Source organism: Pogoniulus pusillus, chromosome 32 (genome assembly GCF_015220805.1).
Source record: "Pogoniulus pusillus isolate bPogPus1 chromosome 32, bPogPus1.pri, whole genome shotgun sequence".
NCBI classification, from domain to species: Eukaryota; Metazoa; Chordata; class Aves; order Piciformes; family Lybiidae; genus Pogoniulus; species Pogoniulus pusillus.
The window spans coordinates 13,035,464-13,057,376 of NC_087295.1; the positions used below are offsets into that span (position 1 = coordinate 13,035,464).

The 21,913-nt window shown below is 51.4% G+C and overlaps 1 protein-coding gene across 1 annotated transcript in view; it reads right to left on the minus strand.

The window, feature by feature from the left end:
* The window catches only part of LOC135189376 (solute carrier family 12 member 7-like), a 78,042-nt gene extending 56,468 nt beyond the window's left edge, over positions 1-21,574 (minus strand). Inside the window, exon 1 of the mRNA XM_064169675.1 lies at positions 21,378-21,574. Coding sequence (XP_064025745.1) covers positions 21,378-21,483 — 106 coding nt within the window. The 5' untranslated portion in view covers positions 21,484-21,574. The remainder of the gene's footprint in view (positions 1-21,377) is intronic.
* Between the last annotated feature and the right edge of the window lie 339 nt (positions 21,575-21,913).

Genomic DNA, 21,913 nt, shown 5'->3' on the forward strand with positions numbered 1-21,913 from the left:
ATGTGGCAGGGGTCTTGTGCTGCCCCTCAATGTGCTCAAACTAGCCACAAAGCTTTGAATTCACTGGCCAGAGCAATGGTGCCAGTGCCTATTAGCCAGTTTGATTTTCAAACTGAAGTATTGAAAGGGGGGTGACTTAGACCCCCCCTTTCTGCCCTTCCACACAGAGCCTTCCTACCTTTCCCCATTCACAGCTTGTTAACTGGGAATCTAGGCAGCCACCTGCTTGCAGCTAACTCTGGCAGCTCAGCATCAGCAGCAACTCAGTTCCTCTTGCTGTGTCTGGAATATTTAGTACTTTACCCTGGGATCATCAGGGCAAGTTTTGGAAGTGTCTTTGTACAGGAGGCTTACTCAGGGACCAAAGTGTTGTGAGCACATCTGCTGGAGTGGATGCCAAGGCTCCATAAGCAGAGTTAGAATTCCTCCTGGTTTCAGGTTCCTATTTTCCAAGTCCTAACTGTTTAAAGTGTTTAATTCTGTGCAACTACTTCCTCTTGACTGAAAATCCAAAGACTCTTAGGGAATTCTCCCTTTTTTTAAATAGTAATAAAATTAATACTCATAAGTTAGTCATAATTCAGAATTGGTTATTAGTTTCCAATGCAGCAACAGAATCATCACAGAATCAACCAGGATGGAAGAGACCTCCAAGCTCAGCCAGTCCAACCTAGCACCCAGCCCTAACCAATCAACCAGATCATGGCACTAAGTGCCCCAGCCAGGCTTTGCTTCAACACCTCCAGGGATGGTGACTCCACCACCTCCCTGGGCAGCCCATTCCAATGCCAATCACTCTCTCTGACAACAACTTCCTCCTAACATCCAGCCTAGACCTCCCCTGCCACAAGTTGAGACTGTGTCCCCTTCTTCTGTTGCTGGTTGCCTGGCAGAAGAGCCCAACCCCACCTGGCTACAGCCTCCCTTCAGGTAGTTGTAGACAGCAATGAGGTCTGCCCTGAGCCTCCTCTGCTGCAGGCTGCACACCCCCAGCTCCCTCAGCCTCTCCTCATAGGGTTTGTGCTCCAGGCCCCTCACCAGCTTCATTGCCCTTCTCTGGACACCTTCAAGCACCTCAACATCTCTCTTGAATTGAAGAGCCCAGAACTGGACACAGCACTCAAGGTGTGGCCTGAGCAGTGCTGAGTACAGGGGAAGAATAACCTCCCTTGTCCTGCTGGCCACACTGCTCCTGATGCAGGCCAGGATGCCATTGGCTCTCTTGGCCACCTGGGCACACTGCTGGCTCATCTTCAGCTACTCTCTACCAGTATCCTCAGGTCTCTTTCTTCCTGGCTGCTCTCAGCCACTCTGTCCCCAGCCTGTAGCACTGCTTGGGGTTGTTGTGGCCAGAGTGTAGAACCCTGCACTTGGCCTTGTTCAGTCTCATCCCATTGGCCTCTGCCCACCCATCCAGCCTGGCCAGATCTCTCTGTAGAGCTCTCCTGCCCTCCAACAGATCCACAGCTGCTCCTAGCTTGGTGTCATCTGCAAACTTACTGCTGCTGGACTCAATCCCCTTGTCCAGATCATCAATCAAGATATTGAACAGGACTGGGCCCAGCACTGATCCTTGGGGCACACCACTAGTGGCAGCTGCCAACTGGATGTGGCACCATTCTGCTGACTTCCTCGTCTATTGACAGCTGGTAGCTGAACTTACTAAGTACTATTTACTCCCTTTCAAGCATTTCCAAACCTTTCCAAGAGGATGAACTCACCAAAAGTGACCCAGAGAATGTCAAATGTTGTTTTGCATTCAGAGGGCAATGTTGCTGGAGTTACTTCTTCAATGAGGATCATTAAGCTAATCCAAGTGTCCAAAGGGCAGCCAGATGACCTCTGAGGTTAAAGATTATGGTTTTGTCTTACCAGTTCTGGAGATAAAAACCATCCTAACAGCACTGTAAAGCTGTAGGCAGGAGAGCAGCAAAGCCTCCCTTTCTGTTTGCCCAACACAAACCAGCTTGGAACCCAACATCTCAAATGAGTTCTGCCAAACACACCTAACCAACTGCACATGGCAAAGTCACAACTCAGCTTTCCTCCTCTTCAAAACCTTTTGTCAAGGTTTCCTATCAAGATTAGAGAATCACAAAAACCTTTGGTCAATGTTTCCTATCAAGATTAGAGAATCACAGAACCAACCAGGTTGGAAAAGAACTTTGAGAACGAGTCCAACCTATCACCTAACCCTCCTAATGAACTAAACCATGGCACAAAGTGCCTCCTCCAGCCTCCAAACTATATTCTATCTTAAAGCTTGCTAATTCTAGCCTTGAAAACAGCCCGTCCCAACCAGCCTCTGTAATGAACAGGAGACCTTACAGTCCTCTGTTTGTAGTTTGTGAATGTTGGGTAGAGCATCTGTACTGTTTGACATGATCAGCAGTATGTTGTAGCTCCATTTGGAAGAGTCTCAGGGCTAGCAAAGTGACCATAAGAGAGTGTACTGACTCTCATCCTGACTGACCTGTTGGAAGGCAGAGACAGGGGAGGGGATCTGGGGGTCCTAGTGGATGAGGCAGCAATCTGCTCTCATGGCCAGGAGGAGCAATGCCATCCTGGGGTGGATTAGAAGGGCTGTGGTTAGTAGGTGGAGAGAGGTTCTCCTGCCCCTCCACTCTGCCCTGCTGAGGCCACATCTGGAGCACTGTCTTATTTATGTTTCTGTCCTTGCTTTTATACATCTCAGCAAGCCTCTGAGTGAAGCAGACATCACTATAGTTTCCTTTTCACAGCCTATCATCTTTCTCACTCAAATATTCCGATTAGCCCCAAACCAGCACACTTTCAAATAGCTTTGCACAGAGGACATGAGCTTTCAGTTCCCTTGACCCAAATAGTGTGTGTTTGCTGGTTTTCACTTCAGTGTTAGAGGAGATTGTGCTGAGGATCAAAGTAATGTTGGTCATGGATTCTTTGTCACTTATGGTAATGGATTTCTGTCCTTGAAGCTCTGCTCCATCAAGCAGTACCCAAAAATTCCTATTGTTTGAGCCAGCTGTTGTATTGCTCAGCGTGGTTAAAATTGACCATAGCTGCCTTTTGTCCACAGTCTTCATCTAAGATGTGCTTACATCAGCTACAGAATAGTAGCTGACATGAAATCCATAGCTGATACTGTCTGCAGTGCTGTGTTCAGTTCCGGGCCCCTCACTTCAAGAGTGACTTAGAACTGGTTGAAGGAGTCCAGTGCAGAGCCATAAGGATGATGAAGGGAATGGAGCATCTCTTACGAGGAGAGCCTGAAGGAGCTGGGGCTGTGCTGCTGGGAGAACAGAAGACTGAGAGGTGACCTCATCAATGTGCCAGGAGGCTGGAGCCAGGCTCTGCTGGGTGGTGCCTGATGACAGGCCAAGGGGCAGTGGGTGGAAGCTGAGGTAGAGCAAGTTTCACTGAAACACAAGGAGGAGTTTTTCCCCTGTGAGGGTGACAGAAGGCTGGCACAGGCTGCCCAGGGGGGTTGTGGAGTCTCCCTCTCTCAAGACTTGCCTGCACACATTCCTGTGTGATCTGGTACAGGAGATCCTGCTCTGGCAGTGGAGTTGGACTGGATGAGCTTTCAAGGTCCCTTCCAGCCCCTGACATTCTGTGATTTGCAGTTTCATGACTAACACAACAATTACCAACACCTCTGAACGAGCTCCTTTGGGCTTTCAGTATTGCTGTCAACAAAGGCATATTGACTGTAAACTGCAGCCACCACCTCGGCAGTGTGCTCATTTCACATGCACAGGAACATGAGCCTGGCAGCATGGAACTCAACTGGAGATGTATTAGACCATCCAGCAGGAAGAATCTTCTTTTATAAGTTTCATTTTCAGGCTTTTAAGAATCATAGAATCAACCAGGTTGGAAGAGACCTTCAAGATCACCCAGTCCAACCTAGCACCCAGCCCTAGCCAGTAAACCAGACCATGGCACTAAGTGCCTCAGCCAGGCTTTGCTTCGACACCTCCAAGGATGGTGACTCCACCACCTCCCTGGGCAGCCCATTCCAATGCCAATCACTCTCTCTGTAAAGAACTTCCTCCTAACATCCAGCTTATACTTCCCCCAGAACAACTTGAGACTGTGTCCCCTTGTTCTATTGCTGGTTGCCTGGCAGAAGAGACCAATCCCACCTGGCTACAACCTCCCTTCAGGGAGTTGTAGACAGCAATGAGCTCTGCCCTGAGCCTCCTCTTCTCCAGGCTAAAGAACCCCAGCTCCCTCAGTCTCTCCACAGTCCACAGTTACAGCCCAGTTAATGAAATCAGCCCTGCCCCAGTCTCTGTGAATCCCTTCTTTATAAGAAGGGATGAGATATTAGAAGAGGCAGAACTTGAGAGACAGGACTCATGCTTTTCACAAGTGCTGCAAATGCCACCTCTGGCACATCAGGTGCAAGGGAGCAAACAGAACACACACCCAAACTGCTCCAGTTGCTTCCCCTGAGGTAACACAGAACAGAAAAACAGGTACTTGATTCCACTGGTATATCTCAGGCCATTTAGAGCTTTGATTTTTAACCCTAGGGGGACCTCACTGCTGTCTACAACTACCTGAAGGGAGGCTGTAGCCAGGTGGGGTTGGACTCTTCTGCCAGGCAACCAGCAACAGAAGAAGTGGACAGAGTCTCAAGTTATGGTAGGGCAGGTCTAGGCTGGATGTTAGGAGGAAGTTGTTGGCAGAAAGAATGATTGGCATTGGAATGGGCTGCCCAGGGAGGTGGTGGAGTGGCTGTGCCTGGAGGTGTTGAAGCAAAGCCTGGATGAGGCACTTAGTGCCATGACTGGCTAGGGCTGGGTGCTAGGTTGGACTGGATGAGCTTGGAGGTCTCTTCCAACCTCTTTGATTCTATGATTCTATTCTATGACTTGTGAAAATTAAAGATAAGTAAACCATTGATCTCAAAGGTGTTTTCCAACCTAATTGATTCCAAGTTCAACCATTAACCTAACGCTAGCAAGACCACTACTAAAAGTCCTTCAGCACCCTATCCACACATCATTAATTCCCTCCAGGCAGGTGACTCACTTCTCTGGACAGCCTGTTCCAAGGCTTGACAAGGAAATTGTCCTTCCCTCAGGCTTCTTTGAAACTGTGTCAATTCAAACTCTTCCTGGGTGTGGAAGCAATTTAAACATACCCTAAACCCCAGTAGCATCTAATGTAGCTTTAGACATCTCTCTGAGCTGCACATAGAATCAGTCAGGATTGGAAGGGACCACAAGGAGCAGCCAGTTCCAACCCCTTGCCAGCCCAGGGACACCCTACCCTACAGCAGGCTGCCCACAGCCTCAGCCAGCCTGGCCTGAAACACCTCCAGCCATGGGGCCTCAACCACCTCCCTGGGCAACCCAGTCCAGCCTCTCACCACTCTCATGCTCAACAATTTCCTCCTCATATCCACTCTGAATCTCCCCACCTCCAGCTTTGCTCCATTCCCCCCACTCCTGTCACGCCCTGACAGCCTCAAAAGTCCCTCCCCAGCTTTTTTGTAGCCCCCTTCAGATCCTGGAAGGCCACAAGAAGGTCACCTGGGAGCCTCCTCTTCTCCAGCCTGCACAGCCCCAACTCTTTCAGTCTGTGCTCACAGCAGAGCTGCTGCAGCCCTCTGAGCATCCTCCTGGCCCTGCTCTGGACACACTCCAGCATCTCCACATCCTTCTTGGAATGGGGGCTCCAGAACTGGATGCAGTACTCCAGGTGGGGTCTCAGCAGAGCAGAGCAGAGGGGGAGAATCCCCTCCCTGGCCCTGCTGGCCACACTTCTCCTGCTGCAGCCCAGGCTCTGATTGGCTTTCTGGGCTGCAAGTGCACACTGCTGGCTGCTGTTGAGCTTCTCCTCCAGCAGCACCCCCAAGTGCCTCTCAGGGCTGCTCTCCAGCCACTCACTGCCCAGCCTGGAGTTGTGCTTGGCATTGCCTCGACCCAGATGAAGGACCCTTCTGGAACTCAAGTAAAGCTTCTGTAATTGAAGTACTCCAAAAATCTATACTCCTGTTGCCTGGTTTCTGAAAGTTACTGATTGGCATTGGAATGGGCTGCCCAGGGAGGTGGTGGAGTTGCTGTGCCTGGAGGTGTTGAAGCAAAGCCTGGATGAGGCACTTAGTGCCATGGTCTGGTTGACTGGACAGGGCTGGGTGCTAGGTTGGACTGGATGATCTTGGAGGTCTCTTCCAGCCTGGTTGATCCTATAAGTCACAAGGGCTTACAGACAAAAATTAGCAGTCCATCTGAGCCAGTATTTCAGACCAACACTGGTGTTAAGAGAGTCCTAAGAGAAAAACCAAGTAACCAAGCAAAGAAGCATAATCCTCCCTGGGCTGGATTGTGCTGTGCTCTGTCTGACATACAACCAAAACCCCACCTGTATGTGGTGCTGCATTCAACCCAACAGGAGGCGATCAAAGAGTAAGCTCCAGAAACTAAGCCCACCCCTAGCTTAAAAATCATTATGATTTCCAGTTTTACATCTGCTCTGGAATGTTTGCACATCACAGCACAGCTTTATGCGTGCCCAGGGGCCAGCAGACAAGCTGAAGACACACATTTCCCAGAGCCCTGCCTGGCATTCTCTGTGGTGACAGCACACACAAGCACTCCATAGAATGGTTTAGGTTGGGGGGGACCTCAAGTATCATCTAGTTCCAGCTCCCTGCCAGAGGCAGAGACACCTCCCACTGGAGGTCATTTCTTTCTGCAGATAGTGAAGCACTGTGATGGGTGGAGCTGTATGCACATGGGAATTAGCTGCAACAGGTCACACTTCTACCCTGCATGAGATAAGCAGCTGCAAGCAGAGAAAGCCACACCTTGAGTGCTGTGTCCAGTTCTGGGCTCCTCAATTCAAGAGAGATGTTGAGGTGCTGGAAGGTGCCCAGAGAAGGGCAACGAAGCTGGTGAGGGGCCTGGAGCACAGCCCTGTGAGGAGAGGCTGAGGGAGCTGGGGGTGTGCAGCCTGCAGAAGAGGAGGCTCAGGGCAGACCTCATTGCTGTCTACAACTCCCTGAAGGGAGGCTGTAGCCAGGGGGGGTTGGGCTCTTCTGCCAGGCAAGCAGCAACAGAACAAGGGGACACAGTGTGAAGTTGTGGCAGGGGAGGTCTAGGCTGGATGTTAGGAGGAAGTTGTTGGCAGAGAGAGTGATTGGCATTGGAATGGGCTGCCCAGGGAGGTGGTGGAGTTGCTGTCCCGGGAAGTGAAGCAAAGCCTGGCTGAGGCACTTAGTGCCATGGTCTGGTTGACTGGCTAGGGCTGGGTGCTAGGTTGGGCTGGCTGAGCTTGGAGGTCTCTTCCAACCTACTTGATTCTATGAACAAACACCTGTGTTGTCACTAGAGACACTCTAAAATGAGCCATGGCTGTAAGGAAAACAGCTTCCTTAGCACTGATGCCATTCTCACTGAATCCTAGAACTGCAGTTGTTGGCTTTCCTCTCTCTCACCTTTACACATCCTCAAAGCAGGAAGAGCATGGGGGAGAGAGGGAAGAATTGCAGATATTGTATCTTAGAGAAAAATGGAACAGCAGGGTTTGGGGGTAGAAGGAAATGACCATTGAAGTGACCCTAAATCATTTAGGTGGTCCTAAATTTGCACTAGGATGCCTATCCAAGAGATTAAAGGACCACAACCTATTACCACTAATCTATTTTCCTGTCTTCCCACAGGCTGCAGCACAATGTCTGCATTATACTCTCTGAAAACCATGTACTGATATTCGATGCTTTCCAAACTGAAAGGGAGAGGGGAAAAAACAAAGAGTAACAATTTTTATGAAGCCTTTTCACTGATTTTTATGAAGCTCTTTTTTTTAAAATCACTGGAATAATCTCAAGTTGTTCCTTATTTCTCTTGGAATCTGGCTCCTTTTCAAACCTCCAGCTCTAACACCCTAATACAGCTTTTCAACTTAATCACTTGCACTCAGTGTTTGCTATCTGCGACAGTAACTACGCTTAGCAAATCATCTCAACCTTCCTCCTGGAGCAAAACAAAGCAGTTAGGTTTGCAAAAGGTTTTTCTAACCTCTAATAATTTTCAGGGCAACCTTCTCTCCAGTTTAAGTTATGCAACCAACAACAACAGAAGACACCTCAGACTTCACAAGTCAAATGCAGCCTCCTGACACGCCTCAATCGTGCTATTTACAGCAGCATAATCAATCGCCTCTACTCCAAGGATCAGGGTAGCCCTCTTTACCACAGCATTAAACAAAGCTCATACCATTCTATTCCAGTCTGACCCCTAAATCCTTGCCTTGCTGTCCCATCAGGTATCTGCCATTATTGTTGTTCAAGAAATGCTCCTGGTTTGCCTTGTGTTCAAGCATATTTTGTCCCCCCCAAAAAAAGCTGGCATCTGGGTTTGCTGTCCTGCTGCAAGAGTTGAACATCTCTCTGAAATATAGAAGCAGGCTCTCTTTGAGTGCTTTAAATCAGCACTGGGTCACATTAAGAACAACCCAACACAAACTGAGGATCTGAAGATAAGACTGTTTGAACGTGGGTAAGCAAGCACTTAGTGCCCCCCAGGGCAAAGGGGGAAGGCAAAAAGCCCCAGGGCAAAGGGGGAAGGCAAAAAGCCCCAGGGCAACGGGGGAAGGCAAAAAGCCCCAGGGCAACGGGGGAAGGCAAAACGATGCGACACAAACTGGATCAGAACTGGGCATAATATACAAGCAGTATCTCTTTATGTGCTTTAAATCAGCACTGAGTCACATAAAGAACAACCCACTACAAAATGAGGATCTGAAGATAAGACTGTTTGAACATGGGCAAGCATGCACTTAGTGCCACCCTAGGTAAGGTGAAGGCAAACCCCAGGTAAGGTGAAGGCAAAAAGATGCAACACGTAAAAGTGGATCAGAACTGGGTGTAATATACAAGCAGGCTCTCTTCATATGCTTTAAATCAGCACTGGGTCACATTAAGAACAGCCCAACACAAACTGAGGATCTGAAGATAAGACTGTTTGAACGTGGGTAAGCAAGCATTTAGTGCCAACCTGAGTAAGCTGAAGGCCAAAAGATGCGAAACGTAAACTGGATCGGAACTGAGCGTACATTAAGCATCACATCCAGTGACAAGATGCCTGTAGCCAACACCTTCTCTACCACACTTATATATCACAGCATCACAGTACCACCAAGGTTGGAAGAGACCTCACAGATCATCAAGTCCAACCCTTTACCACAGAGCTCAAGGCCAGACCATGGCACCAAGTGCCACGTCCAGTCCTGCCTTGAACAGCTCCAGGGACGGCGACTCCACCACCTCCCCGGGCAGCCCATTCCAGTGTCCAATGACTCTCTCAGGGAAGAACTTTCTCCTCACCTCCAGCCTAAATGTCCCCTGGCACAGCCTGAGGCTGTGTCCTCTTGTTCTGGTGCTGGCCACCTGAGAGAAGAGAGCAACCTCCTCCTGGCCACAACCACCCCTCAGGTAGTTGTAGACAGCAATAAGGTCTCCCCTGAGCCTCCTCTTCTCCAGGCTAACCAATCCCAGCTCCCTCAGCCTCTCGTCAAAGCAGAACAAAGTTGCACTTAAGCTCCTAGTAAACCCCCCTTATACAAGGGAGGGTTTTAATGCTACATCCACCACTCACCTCGGCAACACCACTACATTTTAGAGTTTTAGTCCACTATGCTAGCCAAGCACAGCCTACTTCTGTGGAGAACAGACAGCAGAAGCTCTAAGCTCTCCACACAACACAGCTGCAAGCACAGCCCCTGGCATTTCAGAAGCATCCACCCCACGCTATTGCCTTTAAAGAGACTCACTTGGATTTTGCCCACTCTCCTCATAGTCGTGTTCACTCATGGTTAAGGGGAAGACACAAACCGAGGCATTCCCCTCTGCTGACTCTTCACGCACCAAGAATTGAAGCAGGAAACTGACAGTTGCTTCCTCCCAGCTTTGTCTTAAGACCTTCAATCCTGTTTCTTACTAGTATTGGATTAAGCCCGAAACAAGTCATTAAGGCTTCACGCGGTGTGAAGCATGCACATGACACAGCCCAGCTACAGGACAGCCACAGACCTCTCTCCAAAGGGAATTAAGCTGGGGGATTTCCGACAGCAATAAACACAGTGCTTAGCAGGGTCACGGTCCCAGAACATCCCACATCTCCCCACCTCACCACACACACACACCTCAGGCTCTCTTGGAAGTGTTTTTCCATCAGACTCACTTCCGCTATGCAGCTCAGCACACATCAATCCCCATGCAGAGATACAGGCTGGGGTCGGAGTGGCTGAGAGCAGCCAGACAGAGAGGGATCTGGGGGTGCTGATTGATACCCGCCTGAACATGAGCCAGCAGTGTGCCCAGGTGGCCAAGAGAGCCAGTGGCATCCTGGCCTGCATCAGGAATGGTGTGGCCAGCAGGAGCAGGGAGGTCATTCTGCCCCTGTACTCTGCGCTGGTTAGACCTCACCTTGAGTGCTGTGTTCAGTTCTGGGCCCCCCAGTTTAGGAGGGACATTGAGATGCTTGAGCGTGTCCAGAGAAGGGCAACGAGGCTGGGGAGAGGCCTTGAGCACAGCCCTACGAGGAGAGGCTGAGGGAGCTGGGATTGGTTAGCCTGGAGAAGAGGAGGCTCAGGGGAGACCTTATTGCTGTCTACAACTACCTGAGGGGAGGTTGTGGCCAGGAGGAGGTTGCTCTCTTCTCTCAGGTGGCCAGCACCAGAACAAGAGGACACAGCCTCAAGCTGTGCCAGGGGAGATTTAGGCTGGAGGTGAGGAGAAAGTTCTTCCCTGAGAGAGTCATTGGACACTGGAATGGGCTGCCCGGGGAGGTAGTGGAGTCGCCGTCCCTGGGGCTGTTCAAGGCAGGCTTGGACGTGGCACTTGGTGCCATGGTCTGGCCTTGAGCTCTGTGGTAAAGGGTTGGACTTGATGATCTGTGAGGTCTCTTCCAACCTTGGTGATACTGGGATACATCACCAAGGACAATCAGCCTGTTCCAAAGGTCTACTAAAGCAGCCCATTTTAAGCAGTGAGTGCATGTGAGACCCTAAGCAAGGTGAACAAAAGCATAGCTACTAAGCATTGCTTTGGCACAGGAGGAGCTTGCATTGAGGTGCAGCAGATAACAGTTGTAGTTACCTTGCAAGCACCCCTAAAAACCAAGCACTCTGAAATCATAAAGGGGTCCTCTGTAAGACTGGCTGAATAGTTGTCCACTTTCAAACTAGGTCCATCACTGCTTTCTAATGTGTGCATTCAACCCTCCACACATCCTACAGCAGCCTGAGAAGCTTCATACTCGTTGCTTCACTTCTGTCCAGGGGAATTCACTGTTTAGAACAGAGCAACTCACAGAACCACAGGCTCAGGCAGGCTGGCAAAGCCCCTCAGGATCACCAAGTCCAACCTAGAACCCTACTCTACAAGAGTCACCTTAAACCATAGCCCTAAGCACCACAGCCAAACCACCCTTAAACACATCCAGGGTGGGTGACTCCACCACCTCCCTGAGCAGCTCATTCCAGTCCCTGACCACTCTCTCAGTGAAAAACTCTTCCTAATGTCCAACCTAAACCTCCCCAGTCTCAGCTTGAGGCCATTTCCCCCTTTTCTGTCTCCAGCTACCTGTGAGAAGAGACCAGCAGCAGCCTCACCACAATGTCCCTTCAAGTAGCTGCAGTCAGCAATGAGGTCTCCCCTCAGCCTCCGCCTCCTCCTCACACTAACCATCCCCAGCTCCCTCAGTCACTCCTCATGAGATTTATTCTCCAGGCCCTTCCCCAGCTTTGTTGCCCTCCTCTGGACTCACTCCAGCACCTCCACATCTCTCTGGTATTGCAGTGCCCAAACCTGAACACAACACTCGAGGTGTGGCCTCACCAAAGCAGAGTCCAAGGGGACAGTCACCTCCCTGCTGCTGGCCACAGCATTTTTAATGCATTCATAATTCCTGTGGTCAAATCTTTGAATTGCATTTGAAGTCAGACTTTCTCTGAGATCCTAACACCTACCCCACAAGTATGTTCAACTGTGGAAAGGCTGTGAAAGGGTTGAAGGCTCCTTTTGAGTCTCCTTCCCAAAGTTCCTCCTTCCTAGAGCCAGCTCTGGAGCTTACTGCACCCCTGAGATCATCACAGAATGGCTTAGGCTGGAAGACACCTTAGAGGATGGCATGGCAGGGACGTATCTCAACTAAACCAGGTTACCCAAGGCCCCATCCAACCTGGCCTTGAACATCTCCAAGGAGAGGGCATCCACAACCTCTCTGGACAATCCACTCCAGAGTCTTGCCACCCTCCTAGTGAAGAATTTCTTCCTAAGATCCAATCTAAACCTATCCCCTTTCAATTTGAATCCATTTCCCCTTGTCTTACCAATGGACACTCTTGTAAAAGTCCCTCTCCAGTCTTCCTGGAGGTTCCCTTCAGGTATTTGAAGGCAGTCACAGGGTTCCCTCAGAATCTTCTCTTCTCCAGGCTGAACAATCCCATTCCCTTAGCCTGTCCTCCTAGTAGAATCATAGAATCAACCAGGTTGGAAGAGACCTCCAAGCTCATCCAGTCCAACCTAGCACCCAGCCCTCTCCAGTCAACCAGACCATGGCACTAAGTGCCTCATCCAGGCTTTTCTTGAACACCTCCAGGGATGGTGAGTCCACCAGCCCCCAGACCACCTTTGTGGCCCTTCTCTGACCTTGCTGCAGCAGATCTGTGTCCCCTTACAGTGGGCACACCAGAACTGGATGCACTATTTGGAGGCAGAGTCTCAGAAGAGCAAAGCCTTCCTGCCTGCTCTCAGCCACTCTGTCCCCAGCCTGTAGTGCTGCTTGGGGTTGTTGTGGGTGAAGTGCAGAACCCTGCACTTGGCCTTGCCAAATCTCATCCCAATAAAAAGAGCAGCAGCAGGCTCATTTCTTGTAAGTTAGTAACTATATTTGAAGTAAAGCAATAACATATTCCAAAGACAAAGGGAAAACTGAGCAGGTCACTGCTGCCAAAAATGAGGTTTTCCAAGTTAAAGTGAAGGTGGAACAATAGTGTTCTGCAAGGAGTTGAATCAAGGAAATAAAGCCTCCTAAAATAACTTTTTAGCAAGAGCTTGGTTTCTGTCACAGCTGGTTTCCAGCCAATTCAGCTTCTAAAACAGCTCATGAGCAAGCAGCTCTGGAGAGAATAGAAATTCCTTTCCCCAGCAGCAGATAGGGGAAGATCTGCCACACTGTTAGTGATTTCTCTTATCAAAGGCAGCCTCTGTAATGCTTAACTTCAACCTTTTAATGCTACGACAGTTACCTTAGAAGAGGCCAATGGGATGAGATTGAACAAGGCCAAGTGCAGGGTTCTACACTCTGGCCACAACAACCCCAAGCAGTGCTACAGGCTGGGGACAGTTGCTGCAGAGCAGCCAGGCAGAGAGGGACCTGGGGGTACTGGTAGAGAGTAGCTGAAGATGAGGCAGCAGTGTGCCCAGGTGGCCAAGAGAGCCAATGGCATCCTGGCCTGGCTCAGGAGCAGTGTGGCCAGTAGGACAAGGGAGGTTCTTCTGCCCCTGTACTCAGCACTGCTCAGGCCACACCTTGAGTGCTGTGTCCAGTTCTGGGCTCCTCAATTCAAGACAGATGTTGCAGTACAGGAAGGTGTCCACAGGAGGGCGACAAAGCTGATGAGGGGCCTGGAGCACAGCCCTGTGAGGAGAGGCTGAGGGAGCTGGGGGTGTGCAGCCTGCAGCAGAGGAGGCTCAGGGCAGACCTCATTGCTGTCTGCAACTCCCTGAAGGGAGGCTGTAGCCAGGTGGGGTTGGGCTCTTCTGCCAGGCAAGCAGCACCAGAAGAAGGGGATACAGTGTGAAGTTGTGCCAGGGCAGGTCTAGGCTGGATGTGAGGAGGAAGTTGTTGGCAGAGAGAGTGATTGGCATTGGAATGGGCTGCCCAGGGAGGTGGTGGAGTCACCATCCCTGGAGGTGTTGAAGCAAAGCCTGGCTGAGGCACTTAGTGCCATGGTCTGGTTGACTGGATAGGGCTGGGTGCTAGGTTGGGCTGGCTGAGCTTGGAGGTCTCTTCCAACCTGCTTGATTCCATGATTACAAGCAAATCAATTATGAAAACTAGTATAAAACCTAGTCACACCTGAAGGCATTTACTCCCAGGGTGATGGTGACTGCAACAGCACTAACACACACACACAAAAAAGGAGTAAGAGATGAAAAGATGTCACTAATGTTTGCATTCCAGGACCAGAGAAGTTACAACTCTGAGGGCTGATATTTGATGTTACTTCCTCCTGGAATATTCTACTTTAAAGTCGTTTTGCATGTGGAGTTATTTACATTCAGCCCTTGACAACTAAGTGCAGTGAGAGAATGTTAGCATTTCATTCACATGACTTTAACACCATGGAGTAAGAGTAATAGTTCTCAAGCCATAAGATCCTCTCCTCAAAAAAAGGTCAAAACTAAGAGCCTGAAAGAAATGTTTAAATACTCATAAAAGGCTAAGTGCCCACTTAGTCCACAGTGAAGTTATTTAATTGTCCTTAATTGCCTTCTTAACTGCCCATTTCCCCTGCAGCTATGACACATGCAGCTATATTAAACACAGGGGCACCTTGGTGCAGCTTGGCATACATCAGGAATTGACCTGCCAGAGCAAAGACAATCCCTGTAACTCCCATGCCTGGGATCAAAAGTCAGATGTGTGCACTTGCAACAAGGCATCACTCCCCACTCTGGCACTATCACACAATAGGACGTGGGGGCTGCAAGGAAGGACCACAGATGTGGCTTCTGTAGAAGGAAAATTGTCTCACAGGCCTAAAAAAGGTCTTGGGGGGAAAAAAATGAGCAAGCATCTGAGTAATGGAAACCTAATTTTACAGTCTGCCAAGGTCTCCAAAAGGTTTCTGATGAGGTCCTTCTCTGAACATACTTAAGGAAATAAAGCAGCCATGGGATGCTGGAGAAGACATTAGATCATCCTGGCATTGATATCAAAAACCTCAACACAAGGGGGAACTTCTTTACTGTAAGGGTCAGAGAGCACTGGAACAAGCTGTCCAGAGAGGCTGTGGAGTCTCCTTTGGAGCCTTTCAAGGCCTGTCTGGATGTGCTCCTGTGTGACCTGAGCTAGATTGTATGGTCCTGCTGTGGCAGGAGGGTTGGATTGGATGATCTCTTTGGGTCCCTTCCAACCCCTGATATCCTGTGATGTGCTATGGGTAAATAACTGAGCAAGGAATTAGGACAAACATGGTCTACTGAGATCTAGGTGGTCACTGAAGTTCTGCTGGGATGCATGCTCTGCCACACACTCATAGCCAAACAGTAACAACACCTCCCCCTCCCCCCCAAAAAACCCAGAATGAAACAGAAACAAAAAAAACCCAAACACCAACCTCAAAAAAATACAGCACCAAGAAAACACCACACACCAACCCACCACCCACCACCAAAGAAACAAAAACACATCCAACATGAGGTGCCCACACGTGTGACAGCTTGAAGAGGTTACAACCTATTTAGGATAGAAGCAACAGGCTAAATTCCACATGGAATTGAGTAGATACATACATACACAAAGGAAAACAATCCTAAACCAGCTGGACACCAAGAGACCATTAGTTCACAGGCTCACAGGATTGGTGAGATGCTGGCACAGGTTGCCCAGGGAGGTTGTGGTTGCTCCCTCTCTGGAGGTGTTCAAAGCCAGGTCAGATGAGGCCTTGAGCGACCTGTTCTTGTAGGAGGTGTCCCTGCCTATGGCAGGGGGTTGGAACTGGATGATCCTTGAGGCCTTTTCCAACCTAAACCATTCTATAATGCTTCGAAGAGGTAACCTGCCTTAGAGCAGATCTTACTGTCACAGTGTCTGAGGTGCCAAAACCACACCTGAGTTCCTAATTGCACAAGAGGACAGGACTTAACCTAAACCCCTAAACTCTCCAAAACTGAGAAACTAATCCAGATTCACAGAAGTCTCATCTGGTTTTTAACCACAAGCTGCTGGGAGCACGAAAGAGCATGTGGGAGACAGTATCATATTGGACGACTCTTCTTCCCATGTATATCCCCAGGCCTGTTCAATATCTTTATTGATGATCTGGACGAGGGGATTGAGTCCAGCATCAGTAAGTTTGCAGATGACACCAAGCTAGGAGCAGCTGTGGAGCTGTTGGAGGGTAGAAGAGCCCTGCAGAGGGACCTAGACAGGCTGGATGGGTGGGCAGAGGCCAATGGGATGAGACTGAACAAGGCCAAGTGCAGGGTTCTGCACTTTGGCCACAACAACCCCAAGCAGTGCTACAGGCTGGGGACAGTTGCTGCAGAGCAGCCAGGAAGAGAGGGACTTGGGGGTACTGGTAGGTAGTAGGCTGAAGATGAGGCAGCAGTGTGCCCAGGTGGCCAAGAGAGCCAATGGCATCCTGGCCTGGATCAGGAGCAGTGTGGCCAGCAGGACAAGGGAGGTTATTCTGCCCCTGTGCTCAGCACTGCTCAGGCCACACCTTGAGTACTGTGTCCAGTTCTGGGCTCCTCAATTCAAGAGAGATGTTGAGGTGCTGGAAGGTGTCCAGAGAAGGGCAACAAAGCTGGTGAGGGGCCTGGAGCACAAACCCTATGAGGAGAGGCTGAGGGAGCTGGGGGTGTGCAGCCTGCAGCAGAGGAGGCTCAGGGCAGAGCTCATTGCTGTCTGCAACTCCCTGAAGGGAGGCTGTAGCCAGGTGGGGTTGGGTTCTTCCGCCAGGCAGGCAGCACCAGAAGAAGGGGACACAGTCTCATGCTGTGCCAGGGGAGGTCTGGGCTGGATGTTAGGAGGAAGTTGTTGTCAGAGAGAGTGATTGGCATTGGAATGGGCTGCCCAGGGAGGTGGTGGAGTCACCGTCCCTGGAGGTGTTGAAGCAAAGCCTGGATGGGGCACTTAGTGCCATGGTCTGGTTGACTGGATAGGGCTGGGTGCTAGGTTGGGCTGGCTGAGCTTGGAGGTCTCTTCCAACCTGCTTGATTCTGTGATCCCTAAATCCAGCCTTCAGCCAGCACTGGAAACACTGCATGCTACTGGCTGGGCACATGAAGAGGGCATAGAGGGATAACTCAGCTGTGAAGAGTCACCAAAAAATAAGGGGGTGTGTATACACTTTACTGGTGATTTGATAACCGCCACACAGCCTACAGCCTGCTCCCCGCCAAAGCAGTGCTTCGAGCCTGGGGGGGAGGATATCTGTTGGGCTCCAAGCAAGGTATTAGTGCAGCCAAGGAAATTCCAAACCGTTTGTCTTGCTGGAGTTGAAGTCAAACAATTCTCAGATAATAGAATTCTAGATTCCTGACATTTTGGAACAAAATTAAACGTGGAAAGGGTGAGCTGAAGGGGAAGTGCTCTTCTGGTGCTCAGCTTTACACCGCTCCCATGCTGACAGCTCTGGAGTCATCCTCAGACTTCACAGTATCCCAGTATCATCAGGGTTGGAAGAGACCTCACAGGTCATCAAGTCCAACCCTTTACCACAGAGCTCAAGGCCAGACCATGGCACCAAGTGCCACGTCCAGTCCTGCCTTGAACAGCTCCAGGGACGGCGACTCCACCACCTCCCCGGGCAGCCCATTCCAGTGTCCAATGACTCTCTCAGGGAAGAACTTTCTCCTCACCTCCAGCCTAAATTTCCCCTGGCATAGCTTGAGGCTGTGTCCTCTTGTTCTGGTGCTGGCCACTTGAGAGAAGAGAGCAACCTCCTCCTGGCCACAACCTCCCCTCAGGTAGTTGTAGACAGCAATAAGGTCTGCCCTGAGCCTCCTCTTCTCCAGGCTAACCAATCCCAGCTCCCTCAGCCTCTCCTCGTAGGGCTGTGCTCAAGGCCTCTCCCCAGCCTCGTTGCCCTTCTCTGCACACGCTCAAGCATCTCAATGTCCCTCCTAAACTGGGGGGCCCAGAACTGGACACAGCACTCAAGGTGTGGTCTAACCAGTGCAGAGTCCAGGGGCAGAATGACCTCCCTGCTCCTGCTGGCCACACCATTCCTGATGCAGGCCAGGATGCCACTGGCTCTCTTGGCCACCTGGGCACACTGCTGGCTCATGTTCAGGTGGGTATCAATCAGCACCCCCAGATCCCTCTCTGTCTGGCTGCTCTCCAGCCACTCTGAACCCAGCCTGTATCTCTGCATGGGGTTGCTGTGGCCAAAGTGCAGCACCCTGCACTTGGAGCTATTGAATGCCATCCCCTTGGACTCTGCCCTTCTGTCCAGGTGGTCAAGGTCCTGCTGCAGAGCCCTTCTGCCCTCCAACCCAGCCACATCTGCCCCCAGCTTGGTGTCATCTGCACACTTGCTGATGACTGACTCCATGCCCTCATCCAGATCATCTATGAAGATGTTAAAGAGGATGGGGCCCAGCACAGATCCCTGAGGGACACCACTAGTGCCAGCCGCCAGCTGGATGTGGCACCATTCACCACCACTCTCTGGGTCCGGCTCTCCAGCCAGTTCCTAACCCAGCACAGAGTGCAGCAGCAGTCGCTCACCTTCAGCTCCGCAGCGGAGGAGGCAAACGCTTGCCGCTGCGCCTCCGTGCTGCCCTCTCGGCACGCCCGTGCTGCCCTCTTGGCACGCCGAGCCAGCCCAGCCAAGCGCCCGATGAGCGCCGGCCCCAGCGACAGGAAAAGGAAGGGAACACACGGATGCGGGGGAGAGCAGCCAAGCAAACGCTTCGCTCGCTTTTAGCCTCCTCGGCCAGGCAGGGAGAAAGGCGAACGCTCGCCCTTTGAGCAGCCAGCTTCTGGATGTGCTTAACTACAACAGCCTTCAGCTGTCCTACCGTCTTAGGATTCTTCCAGTTTTCAGAAGGATGAGTCGAGGAGAATTACGGCACTTAACAACCCCAAGCACTGCAGGTTTACATACCACAAACAGCCAAACAATACCTCAGGCAACATTAAAGCACGGGGATTTTTTTTTTGCTTCCCAACCCCTGTATCTAAGCACAGTATTTAACTTCTTAATGAAGTTGAAGCTCTCTGGCTACATCTTCAAGTCAAACCCTTCTCTTTTCAGGGTTCTCCTCTCTACTCCCCGTGTTACAGGCACATTATGTGTCATACACAAAGTCATTTGCCCAAGAGATACAGATCCAGAACAGAAGACTTGAATGTATTTTGCAAGTGTAACCACGAGTCCGTGTAAGTGCTACTTAAATGAAGAGGGTTTTGTTGGCTTTTGGTTGGTTGGGCTTTTTGTTTTCTAAACTACAACCCCAAAGGTCAGAAATAAGCCGATGCAAGAGTGCCAGGTCCACTCTTCTCACCCTCCCAAGATTTTCAAGTGTTCCAAGCCCTCCAGAAGCTTCATATATTGTGATGGTTTGGGTGTTTCACACCCCCCACCCCGAAGAAAATCACCCAGACTAGACTCAGCAGAGCTGGAAAGTTAAAGAATGAAGCTATATGTACAGCTCAGCACAACATACAAGCAGATAGTTACAATATATACAGCTATAGACAAGTTTAATTCAGAAACACAACAGCCCTCCCAGATACCAGAGTCCCCAGCAGGGACTCTCAACCACCCTTTTTCCACCTTCTTCCCATCCCTATATCTTACCCCAGACTTCGCCTTATGTTCAAAGTGACTTTGGAGGATTGGCATGGGGGGTTAGGAAGCAGAAGGATTAGGCACACAGATGGCAGGTTAGGGAGAGAAGTGCAGTCCAAAGCCAGAGAGCAAACTCTGTTACCTATATTTATGTTCTTATCCATCTCAGCAAGCCTATGAGTGCAGCAGACATCACCACTGTTTCCTCTACACAGCCTTTCATCTAATTCCTCTCCCCAAAATATCCCAGCTAGGCTCAAACTAACACATACATCCACAGCATTTAACACCTCCTAACCATGCCTGTGTGTGTGCATTTTGAGATGCCATGCCTTTGATTAGCTACCTCTGCTACAACAAGAAAAACCATCCCAGATTAACACTGCTGCTATACACCACTACAGGAAACAAACTCCTGCCACAGAGTTCATACTATTGGGGTCTCTTTTCTATTCCACCGAGTCTGAAAAACAAAGTGGCCGTTATTAGAACACTTGCTCGTGGATTGAATATACCAAAGGAAATGCAACTACATGTAGTATATAACTTTCATGGCTGGGCAAAGGTTTGAGGGGAGAACGCTCCAGGACTAAACAACCCAACTTTGTCAGACTGGCATTGTACTGAATCATCTTCCTACTGTTTGTTTTTCCCCTTCTTGTTTTGCATAATAAGTAAGCATATTAAGTTGGTCAAACGTTTGTTTTCACCTCTGTGCATTCACATCCCACACTGCATAGTCAGAGCCTTATTTTATCGGCGATCTTAACCACAAATAGGAGAAGCCGCCATTAGGAGGAACCGCCTCTTGCAAAAGCCCATCTCTTCGGCGGTGATTCCCCCAACATCTTAAAACGAACACCAGCGTTCAGGATGAGTATTGACTGTTAGACCGCGTCTACGATAACGTGCAGGATCCTGCTAGCTCTGAGCGCCCGCGGCGCTTCCCACACCATACTTGGTCTTGCCGCTGCAGCACGCTTCAGAAAGAGGAAGTGTTAGAGGCGTCGGAGCCCAAGCGAAAACAAGTTGCTGCTTTCCGAGCAATAGCCTTATTATTCCAGGGAGAACAGCAGTCGCTCTCCGCCGCCGCTTGTGAACGCACCACTCGTGCCGCCGCAGAAGACGCTGCCCCGGACAGACCCCTGTTCGCCAAGACCAGGCTCCACCTCGGGCTCCATCCTGCTCCCCCGGGGCGGCTCCAGGGGCGAGGCACACAGCACCACGCCACCAGGTAGCGAGCGCTTACTGCGCCCAAGCCTCGGCGGCTGGCGCAGAAACACACCACCAAACACCTGGAGCAGCCTAGGTTGCCCCTCGACAGTCCGAGCCTTCCCTCCGCCCTGCGTCTCTACTGAGCGGAGACAGGAACCCGCTTTTAAACAGAGCTTAACGGTTGGACTCGATGACCTCAAAGGTCTGTTCCAACCGGACGGCTCTGGGGCTCCGTGGTCTGCACGCTCGCCTTCGGCCCCGCCGGCGGCATGGGTTGCGGCCGCTCTCCCAGCAGCGGCGGCCCCCCACGCCGCGCCCGTCTCGGGGCTGCTCGGCTCCCCCAGCCGCAGAAGCACTTCCTCCTCCCGGCCGGCGGGACGGCTCAGGGAAACAAAGCCAAACAAGCCTGCGGCCGCTCCCGGCGCCGCACTCCCGCCCGCTCCCGAAGCGCACTTTTCCACCTGGACAGGTAAGCCCGGCGGCGGCCGCCAGGCAGAAGCGGCGCGGCCCCTGCACGGGCTGCAGGCGCCCTGCACGGGCTCCAGGCGAGCCATGCCCGCACGGCAGCCCCGCTCCGCCACACAAAGCGCCGGTGCTGCCCCCAGGCGCTGCCCCGCGCTCCCCTCTCTCACCGGAGCCCCGCTCCTTCTCGTCCTCTTCCTGCTCTTCCTCCTGATGCCGCCCATCTCGCTCCTCGCCCTGCGCCTCCACCGGCACCACCGTGAAGCTGGTCGGCATGGCGCGGGCAGCCCCGGGACCCGCCGGCGCCTGCTCCCCGGGCAGCGGCAGGGTGAGCGCAGCGCTGCCGCCGCCCTCACGTGAACGCCATTTCCTCACGCAGCGGGGGGCGGTGGCTCGGGGCTGGCCGCCGCCCGTGCCCGCCCCCGGGCTGCCGCCGCCGCCGCTGCTGCTGAGCGAGAGGCAGGGGCGAGACGGCTGCTCGGCAGGATGGGAACACAGCAGGCACTCCTCGCCATGGAACCAGATACACCCCGGCTGAACCAGGTGCACCTGGGACTGAACCAGGTACGCTCAGGACTGAACCAGCTACCTCCCTGACTGAGCCAGATACACCCGGGGCTGAACCAGCTGCCTCCCTGACTGAACCAGGTACGCTCAGGACTGAACCAGCTACCTCCCCGACTGAACCAGATACCTCCCCGACTGA